This window comes from Ursus americanus, chromosome 10, assembly GCF_024610735.1.
Source record: "Ursus americanus isolate L20-20 chromosome 10, mUrsAme1.1.p, whole genome shotgun sequence".
Classification (NCBI taxonomy): domain Eukaryota; kingdom Metazoa; phylum Chordata; class Mammalia; order Carnivora; family Ursidae; genus Ursus; species Ursus americanus.
The window spans coordinates 3991524-4003713 of record NC_142136.1 but is presented as its reverse complement, the minus strand read 5'-3'; the positions used below and the strand labels follow the sequence as shown (position 1 = coordinate 4003713).

At 44.8% G+C, this 12190-nt stretch overlaps 1 protein-coding gene across 2 annotated transcripts in view; it reads left to right on the top strand.

Moving 5' to 3' along the window:
- The window catches only part of MYO16 (myosin XVI), a 580200-nt gene that overhangs the window by 182228 nt on the left and 385782 nt on the right, over window positions 1-12190 (top strand). For both annotated transcript variants that reach the window (XM_045772942.2, XM_087864977.1), the window contains exon 3: window positions 6364-6434. In XM_045772942.2, coding sequence (XP_045628898.2) covers window positions 6364-6434 — 71 coding nt within the window. The remainder of the gene's footprint in view (window positions 1-6363; window positions 6435-12190) is intronic.

The following is a 12190-nucleotide window of genomic DNA, read 5'->3' as shown; positions in this document are numbered from 1 at the left end:
GGTGGCTCAGTGGGTTAAGCATCTGCCTTCAGCTCAGGTCATGATCTCAGGGTTCTGGGATGGGGACCCCCATGGAGCTCCCTGCTCAGCGGGGAGCCTGCTTCTCCCTCTCTCTCTGCTGCTCCCCCTGCTTGTGCTCTCTCACTCTCTCAATAAATAAAATCTTTAAAAAAAAAAAAAGAAGAGAAAAATCTATTTAAAAAAAAATCCTCATGTCATTCTTAGACATCCTAAAATTTGGCTTCCACCTGGAGCAGGAAATCCGTGTGTTACGCAGCATTGCTATGCAGATAGACATTTCTGTGATGTTAATAACATAATGTCTGTGTTTCTGCTCTCTGCATTGCTTCTTTATTAACATATTGATAAGATCGACCTTTTAAAGCATTTCTCAGAGGACTATCAATTGTTATGGAAATTCTGACACCTACATTTTTGGAAGTCTTTACATTGATGTTTCTATTAGCCCTTCAGGGAGGAAGGACTCTGCCTTGATTTTTTGTTGTTATTCACTGTAACTTTTTATTTAGAAATTAAATCAAACTTACAGAAGAGGTAAGCAAAGGAAACAAAGGACTTCCATACACCCTTCAGCCAAGTTTACTGTTTGCTAACATTTCACCACATATATGAGTTATCTTTTCCTCTCTCTCAAAAAATGCCTTTGCAGGGCTTTAAAGGGGGCCAGGATTTAGAACCCCTGGTTGTGTGGTGTTTCCCTCGTCCTTCCCTCCGTTGATTTTAAATGTAAAATCTTTGTGAATATTGACCCACAGTCGTCATGAGAATCAGGTGAGCACCATAGCTTTGCTCTGTAGTCCGATACCCACACGGGCTCCTAGGATCCCCAAAGCGGGTATGGTCCCCAAGTTGCTGTCCAGTTCCTCTCCTCAATGTGTGGTATGTCATCAACACAGATAAACCACGGCGGTATCTGGAGACTCAAAACAAGTGCTGATTCCCAGGGGGGACTCTTGGCCTTGGCTATTGTCGGTGCTGCTGGGGACATTCAGTGGGGACAGCTGCATATTCTGTTAAAGCTCCTTAGCAAATTTTCTGATGTGTTTGCATCCAGTAGCTGAAGATTTAGAGACCGAATGTTTCTTTTGAAATATCAAATCACGCCCCCCACACAGACTTCTCGACGGAGCTCCGTGGCAGCTTGATGAGGAAGCCACAAACACACAGTAAATGGTCAATCAGTTCCAGGCAGCACCACTCAAAAAGGAAGCCTCGGCTTCATTATTCTGCGCGGTCCCCAGATGGCTGTTTCTCCTCCGGCTGTTTCCTGCGGATTTTATTGTCACAGAAGGACTTGGAGTGGCTGGGCCTTTTGACTTCACTGGCAATTCGTGTCTTGTGATTATAAGGTTGCTACAGACCTGTACCTTTCTGGAAAAAGTATTTTAACCTAGTTTTGGGCCATTTTACACAAAATGAGTAATGGGAGAGCCTTAAAATGGATCTTGATTCCTGTTGAGATTTTTCTTTCCTATTGTGATTTTGAAATTTCTCTACCCTGATGCCCTTCTTGTTGACAGTCTTTGGGGTCCTGCTGCCCACCCTGAGTTCTAGACGCACCCAGTTCCCGTGTGGCTTGGAGGCATCACAAAATCTGAGTCTCAGTGTCCTTCTTAGTGACACAATGACAGGATCTGCATCATGGAGTGGAGAGAATTGACGTGATTCTTACACTAAGGTACTCACAGCCCGAGTACTGCCCAGTGTGTGTTAGCATTGGAAACATGGACCCGACATAGGAAACGTTGGGGTCTGGAGCTGATGGCGAAGAGAGAATTCTGGAGACCTCTTCGGTGCAGAAAGGTGGTTTTATTAAAGCACGGGGACAGGACCCGTGGGCAGAAGAGCTGCTCTGGGGTTGGGAGGGTGGCTGATGATACACTTTCAAGTTGGGAGGGGTTAGGGACAGCACAAGCCTCCAAGGTATTTTGGAAGCAAGGTTTCCAGGACCCTGAGGGGGCCGCTATTGTTAGAAAAGGCTGTTTAGTACCGGCTAGCAAACCCGCAGTCCTGAGACCCTTCAGATGTGTATCAGGGGCCATATGCTTGGAGGATGATTGCTGACATATATCTTGGCAAGGGGAGGAGTGGGGGGGGGGTTATGGATAAAGGAAATTTCCAAAGGAATTTTTATATGTTAAAGTAGACTCACAGGGTCCTGGATTGGGGTAAAATTGCCTTTTGCCCTCAGCAGACATAGGATTTAGCTCACTCTACAACTGGTGTGTGTGAAAAACATTTCTTTATTTTGTCAATAGTTGATTTTGTCTTGTTCTTGAGTCCCCACCGTGGTAGCCAGGGCCAACCCAGTCAGCACGCTCTCTGTGGTTCTTAGTTCTGATAACGTAAACAGTCCTTTTGGAAAAGAGCACTAATATCTAGGGGAAAAAAATATGCTCAAATTGTCCCCACCTGTTTTCTCCTCAGGCTGAGGTGTGACCGATTTGAGACGGGGTGGGATTTATTTGTCTGTCACTGTGGCAAGAAGTTCTGGAATTCTTGGATGTAGTGTCCTTGTCACTCCTGGATGTTCTTGGACCTGTTCCTTAAGGACTTCAGGCCCCTGCCTGTGGTGCACTGAGCTTGCCCTTCCAGCCCCTGAGGACCAGTTGTTAAAGTTTTGGGAATTTGTCAGTTGGTTGTGAAACAGTTAAACAAAGCCTACAGTAAAAATTAAAGCCTATAAACTTACAACTAAATAGATTGTAATAAAGAGTACTACTCAAGGGACGCCTGTGTGGCTCAGTCAGTGAAGCCTCTGCCTTCGGCTCAGGTCATGATCTTGGGGTCCTGGGATCGAGCCCCACATCGGGCTCCCTGCTCGGCGGCGAGTCTGCTTCTGTCTCTCCCCCACCTCACCGCTTGTTTTCTCTCTCTCTCTCTCTCAAATAAATAAAATATTTTTTAAAAAGAGTAATACTCAAGACTCATCACTTCACTGCATTTTTCTCTCATCTATGCCCTTGAAGTCACCTTCGTGTCCTGAGGTGGGTGGGTGTGGAAATGCTGCATAAATCACGGGCCATGCCCCATCTTTTCCCCACCCTGGGTTCAGTGACGTCACATTGGCAGCTTGAGATAGGACAATCACACCACGAAAGTTGGCTTGATTTATTGTCTTCTTGCTTGTCTAGAATTAAGGACATGTTCATTCAGGGCTATACTTGCAAATGGGTTATGTCAGGACCAAAAATGTGACGCCATATGATACATTGTTCAAAAACCATTATCCTACTTCCAAAGATGTCCCTCAGGTCCTTGATAAATGAGCGACATCTGACACACTTCCTCGTTTCATTTTAACCTTACTCAGGAGCCAGCAAACTTTGTATAGGGCTACATAGTAGCTATGTTAACTTTGCGGGCTACATAAAGTCCATCTTGCCCATTATTTTTGGATTTTTTGGTTGTTTTTTATTGCCTTTTTTTTTTTTCTTACTCATTCCATCTACTTTGCTCCTGATACTGTCACCTTGGGGGTTAGGCTTCAACCCAGAAATTTGGGAAGGACACCAACATTCAGTCCATAACACTTAGCTAATGAATCTTTTCCAGCTTTGCTTGAAACCCTGTGATCCACTTTGTTGCCCACAAAATGGTGTCCAAATCCAGTAGTGGGATGTGCCGTGTCCTCTCTGACCCAGTCCTCCGAGCCATATGTAGTGTTCCACCCCCTACCCCCGCACGCTCATCGTTTGTCACTATATCCCACCGTAGTCCTCCTCACCCGTGTCGTGCTTGATAAATTACACACTCGTCCTCCAAGTGACTGCTGCTAAATCTGCATTGTTTGTAGCCTACACTTCCATTCAGCATTTACAAATTGGAAGGTTTTGAGAAAATTTAGAATAAACCTTAAGTTATGGATTCTAGGATATGTTATAATGGGGTTTCGTAACATAGAGTGATTATACTAGTAGAAATCACTTGGGGATCGGTCCCCAGTGCCAGGAGGCATGATAAACATGCTGCTTGTTGGCTCACTCACTTTTGCCAGTGCCGCAGGGTGTGATGTGAACTCAACTAACAGGAAACTGAGGCACAGAGAGTGCAGTAGCTCTCTCAGTGGGGCCAGGCCTCATAGCCAAATCCACGGCCAGTGTATCACCGACTCCTATTATGTGTGATTCACTACACACGTGCGTGGTGGATTCTACTCAAAAATCTGACAGCAGGGGAGCCTGGGTGGCTCAGTCGGTTGGGTGTTGGGCTCTTGGTTTCAGCTCAGCTCCTCATCTCAGGGTCATGAGATCGAGCCCCACATCAGGCTCCTTGCTCCGTTCAGAGTCTGCTTGGGACTCTCTCTCCCTCTCCCTCTACCCCTCCCCCCTGCTTTCTCTCTCTCTCTCAAATAAATAAATCTTTTAAAAAAATCTGACAGCATGTTATTAATGTTTTTCTAATAAAATCTGCCTCATACTGTATTTGTAGTATATGTGCTTTGCTATGAAAACTTTAAAGTGCTGTGTTGATATTAGTTAATACAAGATGAATAATTTCATTTGCTAAAAAAATAAACATTTGGGTAAAAGTGCTATTTATCTCCTGAGGAAACCATTGGCAAACGTATTTAAATAACTGTCTGTTGTTGGCAATGGACTGTTCAAAACTAAGGGCAAGAAGTATGTGAGGGAGCAGGAAATGTGTTGGCTTATGATACTTGTGCATAGAGAGAGCTGGGAATGGGACGGAGAAAGGGCATCTGCCTACCAGGTAGTAGGACAGCTCCTAGAAATACAGTGAGGACAAGAAAGGCTAAGGACTTACCTTCCTGGATGTTCTCCTGATGGCTGAGGAGGGAGATGCCCCTGTAAGCAGATGGACGTCCCACACCATGTCAGGTTACACTTGATCCTGTAAGATTGCTGTCTTTGAGAATTTTTTTTGTCACAAACTACCATCATTAGGAGAATCTATGTTATGAAAAAAATTCAACTCTTAACTGGAGAAAGAACATATCCAAGGGGAAGCCACTTGGAAGGTGAATAGATGTGGACAGACTCCTACTGAGGACAGCTTGCAGGGAGAGGACTGAAGTGAAGGGGCGCAGGTCCATGGAGGCAAGTGTTGCTGCTGTTGAGAGGGCGCGGGAGTGTGTCTCACTTCCCTGGGGAGAGATATTTGGACGAAAGGCCCTCGGACTTGAGGAAGGGCTGTCTGGAGGGCACACTGGGCTGGGTGTGGGTTGTTTCTGCTGTCACCATGTTACCCACATTTTGGAGGGGCTCTTCAGGCTCCCTCTTCACCCTCACTGCATGGGTCATCAAGGAGCTGGCCTTCCTAGAGAGGGGACAGTGGGAGTAGCCATGTCTGCCAGGACCCATGGCACCCCTTGTGACGTGTGGTTAACTTTGGGGAAGATGGTGACACACTAGGTGTTGGAACACATAAAAGATTTGGGGTACCATAAAATAGAAGATACATTCAGGTAACACTCCAGACTACAGAGAAACTTGTGGAAAAACAATATGCTCAGTGAGGTGTGCATTTGAATCCGAGCCATTTAATACCGTTCTGTGTTATAATGGGGGGGAAAAAGAGTCACTGTTGCTTTAATTATAGTTTTTGTGGAAAATGCATTAATGGCTTTTCATTGAGACTGCGATGCTGCTGTTAACTGTGGAAACCACGATAGTGCTTTGGGGAACTGATGAGCCTTTCTGTGAGGCTGGTCCTAGAGCCCATTGTAAGAAGTGGAGATTATAACAGCCTCCTCATGCCTGTGGCATTCCTTGTACTAATGAATTCACCTTTGCTGTTCAGCTGGAAACACAGGTCACCTCCCAACTGTGCATTTCTTCTGATAATTGGCATGTATTTTGACCTATTTGGCATTATTAACTTAGGTAGAAATGGCTTTGTCCCATAGTCCTTCCTGGGAATGGTGGACACACTGCCAGGAGGTCATCGAAGGAAGAGAAGTTTAAGGTCCAGAGCGTAAACTTTATTTGAAGCCAATGGGCCCTAATGAGATTAAAAAATAAAAGTTAAGTGAACCAATGCCTCCATGAGCCTAGTGAAGTAATTTCTTTTTATTATTTTGCCCTACCAAGGATATGCAAACAAGACCCGTTGAAACAATAAACTGTAAGAGCGCATTCCCCTTTCTGAGTAATTTGCGCAGCTGTAATGGGAAATTACATTGACAAACCTAGGAATAAGTTTGAACGTGAAGACAAACGCCACCAATCATACATACGGAAGTAAGGTCAGAGGGCGGTTAATGTGTCTGCGTTGGCTTTTATGGCTCTTTGTATCTCAGATGTTAATGGAATGCTTGGGTTTGGGTTCCTGGTGTGGACAAAGCGCGTGCCGTAACCGCCTGCTCTTTCGATTTTTCAGCGCTGCGGCTCCTGAAGGAGGGCGCGGACCCGCACACTGCCGTTTCCTCGGGAGGGTCCCTGCTGCATCTGGTGAGCACTGTCCGACCGGGGCGTGGGGGGGCCACACAGGGAGCAGAATCAGTTGTGGGCTCACAATTCGATAGCCAAATATGCATCTTTTTTTTAAGAGTTTATTAATTTATTTGAGAGAGAGAGAGAGAGAGAGAGAGAAGACAGCACTAGCAGGGGAAGAGGCAGGCAGAGAGAGAGGGAGAAGCAGACTCCCCGATTCAGGGCTCAATCCCAGGACTCTGGGATCATGACCTGAGCCGAAGGCAGACGCTTCACCAACGGAGCCCCCCAGGTGCCCCTCGCATGTGCACCTGACAGATGATGTACATTTGTACATGTACAAACGTGATGCTTTCAAATGCTCAGGCTTGGAAAACGAGCTGCAGTATAACCTGATTACTACATTGGAGTTTGTAATTAATCTTTAACAAATGGAGTTACAACTTCTGCCCTAAAGAAGATGCTTTGAAAATGAAGCAAATGATATCGTCTCCACTGTAGCCTATTAGGCAATCGTTCTTTTGCTTCTACACGTTGTCTTTGTGCTGCAGTGAACTTTCTGTATGCTCTGCTTGTGACCAGATGCATATAAATGGGAGTAAAGCTCACCCACATTCTTTTGAAGACGAAGCAGTGAATGACTAAGTGAGTCAGCAGATAAATAATGGCATAAACAAACAAATATTGTATTAGGTTCATGTGCCAGAAAGTTTTATGAGTTCAGTTAAAAATGCAATAGAAGGATTCAATTTAGTGGTCTTTAGGACTAATTTAATGATTAAACCTTAATTTTGAAAAATACAAAATTAGCGTAGCATTAAAAACCTGACTTAGGGTCATCTACCAAGGTCAGAGATGAGCTGTATCTCTTTGTGATACATTGAACTGTGTTAAAGACGGTCATGCACCACGCAGCCCGGGGCTCCTGAACATGCCACCGCTTCTCAGCCTGGATTGCACGTTGGAATCACCTGGGAGCAGTAAAATGCCAACACCTGCCTCCCAAGCCTGGCCCCGTCCCTGGAGATTCTGACTTAATTTTTCTCGGATGTAGCGATTCAGAGCTCCCCCAGCTGATTCTCCTGTACAGCCTAGGCTGAGAACCACTGCATACAAGAGAAAGGTGTGCCTACCAAAGCCTCAAGATATCTGGGGGTGCAGACAATCATATTATGCACTCAGCAGAATGGAAAAAGAACTCAGGATATTGATAGGAGACAGTCCGTAGAAGAAATGTAAACTCTTTCTCTCCAGCACTGATTGAGACAGAAAGAGAGATTTCTAGATGACTTTTTCCTTCTCTGGAGTGTTTTGGTTTTGAAACCTCTGCATTTTAGACTCAGATCGTTACCGGGCTTACATGAAATTTCTAAGGAGCTATGCCTCGTTAGTTCCTAGGTCCCAGGTCTGATGATGATAAGTAATGCTAGCTAGACTCGGGTCGTGCTGCTAACAGCTTTCCACAAACATACATTTTCCTCTTGGTCAGTGTGGTCACTTCTCTACCAGGAGGTCCAGTGATCAGCATGTTCAGAGGGAAACCAGGCCAGGCCCTGCTTTCTTTTCTTGGAGGTGTCCGCTCTTGCCTGTTTCCCCCGTTAGAAGATGGTCAGGAGAGAATTCGATCACGTGCCAGCTGCTTTTGGTCTTTTCCTCTCATGTGTAAGTTCATGTACACTTACTCCTTTCATGAAGCTGGAGGAGGTGCTTAAGGTCACTGAGGCTCATTTTTCCCGTCTGTGAAATGGGGATATTATCCGGGCTGTTGTATTCAGAGGTTTTGTTGTGATGGATACACATGACAGCATGCTTTGTGATGATCAGATAGCTATGAAAATAATTTCTAAGCCATAAAATGTCTTTGATATGTTAGATATTGATCAGCATGTACATTATAGTGTATTATTTATGATGCATTTTCATATAAACTAATTTTTTATTCACTAAAGCTCTGAGTGGTTGGAGATATGCCTGTGTGACTTGCCTAGTTAGAAACTGAGAAACAAGTATGGAACAGTTTGGCCACGTTCACATAGTAACAGTAGGGAGCTTCCACATATACAATATTCTTGCCACATGTTCCCCAGTGATACCTGTAAGGTGCTCATTTCAGTTTTCAGAGAATACACTGTCATTCTAATTCAACTACTGGAAGACAGACCTTTTCTGTAAACGCATCATGTGAGTTCATTGCTAATATTGCCAAAAATGTATTATTACTTAGTATGTATGTGTTTGAGAGAGAGAGAGAGAGACACCCAGGACTTTATCTATAAAATGCATTTGCCTGTAATGAGCACAAAAAAGTGCATCCTGGCAATCAGGAAATCAGTGGTTGCTTTCTGGCCCTCTGACCTAAGCCAGATGCCACTGTGTCCCTTCATCTGGACCACTGCCACCCTCTCCGAAAGCATCATCCTTTCCCACTATAAGCAATAGCCCTTCTCATCTCCCTGTCCCGTCGTTGCCTACCCTGCGGGCTGTTCCCACACAGAAGCCAAATCAGAGTCTCTCTTCCATCAGAATACTCCGGAAACTTTCCTTCTCACTCAAAAGAAAAACGCAGTGTCCTACATAGACCCATACCATGAAGTGCTCCCACTGTGGCCCCTGCCCCGGTTCCTCCCCTCTTGTTCTTATGGCTCCTTACTGTGCCTGCCATATTCCCGCCAGGTGCGTCTTTTCCACTTGGAACATCGTTCCACAGGTATCCACATAGCTCATGCCCTCATTTGCTTTGGGGCTCTGCTCAGGAGTCATCTAACAGAACAGCCTTCCCTGGCTTGCCCTGTCGGATAGAGCAGCCTATCACGACCACTCCACAATCAACTTGACTTTCATCTGGCCGCTAGTTTCACGGTAGTGCGCAGGTGCACCAAACAGATTACAGACCCGTGTGATTCTGTCTTGCTTTTTAGACCGTCTGCTCTGTGAGAGCATGAGCTGGGCCTTTTCTGCTCAGCCTATTGTACCCGCAATGCCTGGGGAGTGCCCAGCACTTGGCACATGCTCAGTAGATTTGTTGAGTAGGAAAGTTAATGCATTCACTACTTATTAATTAATTAATATCTGATGCTATGATTGCGCTTAGGGGTCCACAGATTCAGAACACATTCTGTGCCCATATGGACTTTAGTTTTCCGATGGAGGAAGAAAAATAGACCACTGATTACTGCAGACCTGGGAGAGGGGTAAACAGGAGATCGTGGCAGAAGGCCATAATGAGGCCACTCTTGCCTTGGAGGAACAGTTCTGACACCTTCTCTGACCCTCCTGATCAGATATAATTACTCTTTTATCCAAGATCTCCTAGTGCACGATCCTTGCTTCTGCTACAGATCTTGTCATGATGCGTCATAATTAATGGACGATGTGCCTTTTCTCTCTGCTAGACTGCATTTTCAGAAACTGTGACTGTGATACTGTTATATCCCTGGCATGTGACATGTAGGAAATACTCAATACACCATCCATGAATGAATGGATGAATGAATGGGCCCCAGGGACATAAGGACGTCTTTGGTTAATGAGAAGTCAGTTATTTGAGACCCAGGTCACACAGTATAAAGACTCAGAAATGGTAGGATCAGAAGGAAAACGAAATGAGAGGATTCAAGTGAGAAGGCAGAGGGAAACACTTTATTAGCTTTCTGTTCAGTGCAGCTATGATGCATTTTCATACCATTAGGCAGGGGCTGTGAGCCTCAGATAAAAGGACGATGGGGCTGGAGTGCGCGGGAGAAAGCCTGGGATGGCCCAGGGATCTCGGGCTCATTGCCGAGTCTTCTTTTCCTGGGGTTCCCGAGTAAATAAAAGCAAATGAAAAATTGTGAGTTGCCAGAGAGACAAAATTACAGGGTTTCAACATGGCTTAGGTACTGAAAAAGCCAATTTAGCCGCCTGAGATGTCAAGTTTGAGTACCTCTGCTGTTGGCCCCACCTTTGGGGCATCCTGCGTTATGAAGCCTGATGTGTTATCAGCACCGAAGCTCTAATTATAGATGATTAGATCAACGCCTTTGAGAAGAAGGCAGCATCTGTTTGTGTGGGCCATCAGGAATAAGCTATAGAAATTATTGAGATTTACAGAGTTTTGTTTATTTAACTCAATTATTCTTCATTGAGTTCCTGATTGCAAGCGCAGATTTCGGTACATTCCTCTTAGAAGTGCCAGGAGACCGTTGATGTTGGAGATGAACAATTCCCATCCCCATGCGTAGATATTTGAGAAGCAGGTTTGAGTATATTTTGTCATATAAAATCTTTAGTTTTATCTTCTTTTAAAATTTGCAACAAATACCTGTGGATTAGCTTGTTTGCCTACCCTTCCATAAAAATTCCTGTGTCAAACATATGGCAGGTGTCAAGTCCTGTGACCGACAGAGGGGAGGTAATGACGGCAGGTGACACACAGCACCTGCACCCCAGGAGGGCAATATACATGAACGCTCAGATTTAAGTCTCTGGAAGAAATTACGATATTTGTGGATTTGGAAACAGAATCACATAGGTTTTGCTAAATCACTGTCCAGGGTTCTTTGTTATGAGCTCTCGAGAAGGAGCTCCTGATGGTGACCAAACCCTCTTGAATGGAGCATGAAATGCAAATTCTTTGAGCGTTGTCCTGTGACAGCAGCAGACCACAGTGAGGCTTAAGTGGAATGTGTTAGAAAAAGGAATTGCTCTTTCTTTGACCTGGTGAATAGTATATACAGTACAGGTAGGTAGATGAGATGAGAGAGGAAGGGAGAGAATCTTTTGCAAGAGCAGAGAAAATCTTGAAGGCTAGAGAAATTTTTTTTTTTTAAAGATTTTATTTATTCATTTGACAGAGAGAGAGAGACAGCCAGCGAGAGAGGGAACACAAGCAGGGGGAGTGGGAGAGGAAGAAGCAGGCTTCCAGCAGAGGAGCCTGACGTGGGGCTTGATCCCAGAACCCCGGGATCACGCCCTGAGCTGAAGGCAGATGCTTAACCACTGAGCCACCAGGCGCCCCTAGACAAATTTTTAATAGTGACTCAGGTTGGGGAAAGGAGGCAAAGTCTTCATTTTTACATGTATGTTTCATAAAATAAAACAAATTAATAAGATTAGTTATGACTGCATTTTTGTTAGAGGCTTAAAACCACCTGTTTTAATCACTTCCTGCTCTTCCAAGGAAGTCTGGTGTCTGAACTGGCTGCTCCTTGGGCTTCACTCTCCACATCTTTCAAGCTTCAGGAGCCAGAAGAAGCAGAGATAATTAGCAAATTACCACAGATGCAGCTGTTCCACATCTTCGTATCTTTTAGATGGAGGAGAAAATATATTTTGAAAAGAGTCAGAATATTAGGACTGTGGAGTAAATGTCTGAAGAAAGATCTAATTTTAAAACGGATCTAGGTGTTAGAGAGCAAAAGAGGTCAATAGAGATGTGGACATTGTCCAAAGCTTCTGGGCATTGACCATGTAACTCCCCCCTCCTTTGCTCTCCCAGAAAGTAAAGGGGAAAAGCTGCAAGGGTAAGTGTTGGTGAGAAAATGAATCACAGCAGAAGAAAATGTGCCCTCTCCAGGAGCCGTTCCTGGGAGTTTCTTGGGTGATGAGGAACGGGGGACATCCATACAGGACGGTGCAACAGGAAGTGAAGAGATAATTGAAGGAGCAAGATGAACGTGAAAGGATAATGCCTATGAGCAGGAGTACCCAACCATTCTGATATCTGAGGATGATGCTGGAAAACAAGAAGTAGAGTTTCCATGGACTGGAAATAGTGGCTCCTTTAATTTTTTTTC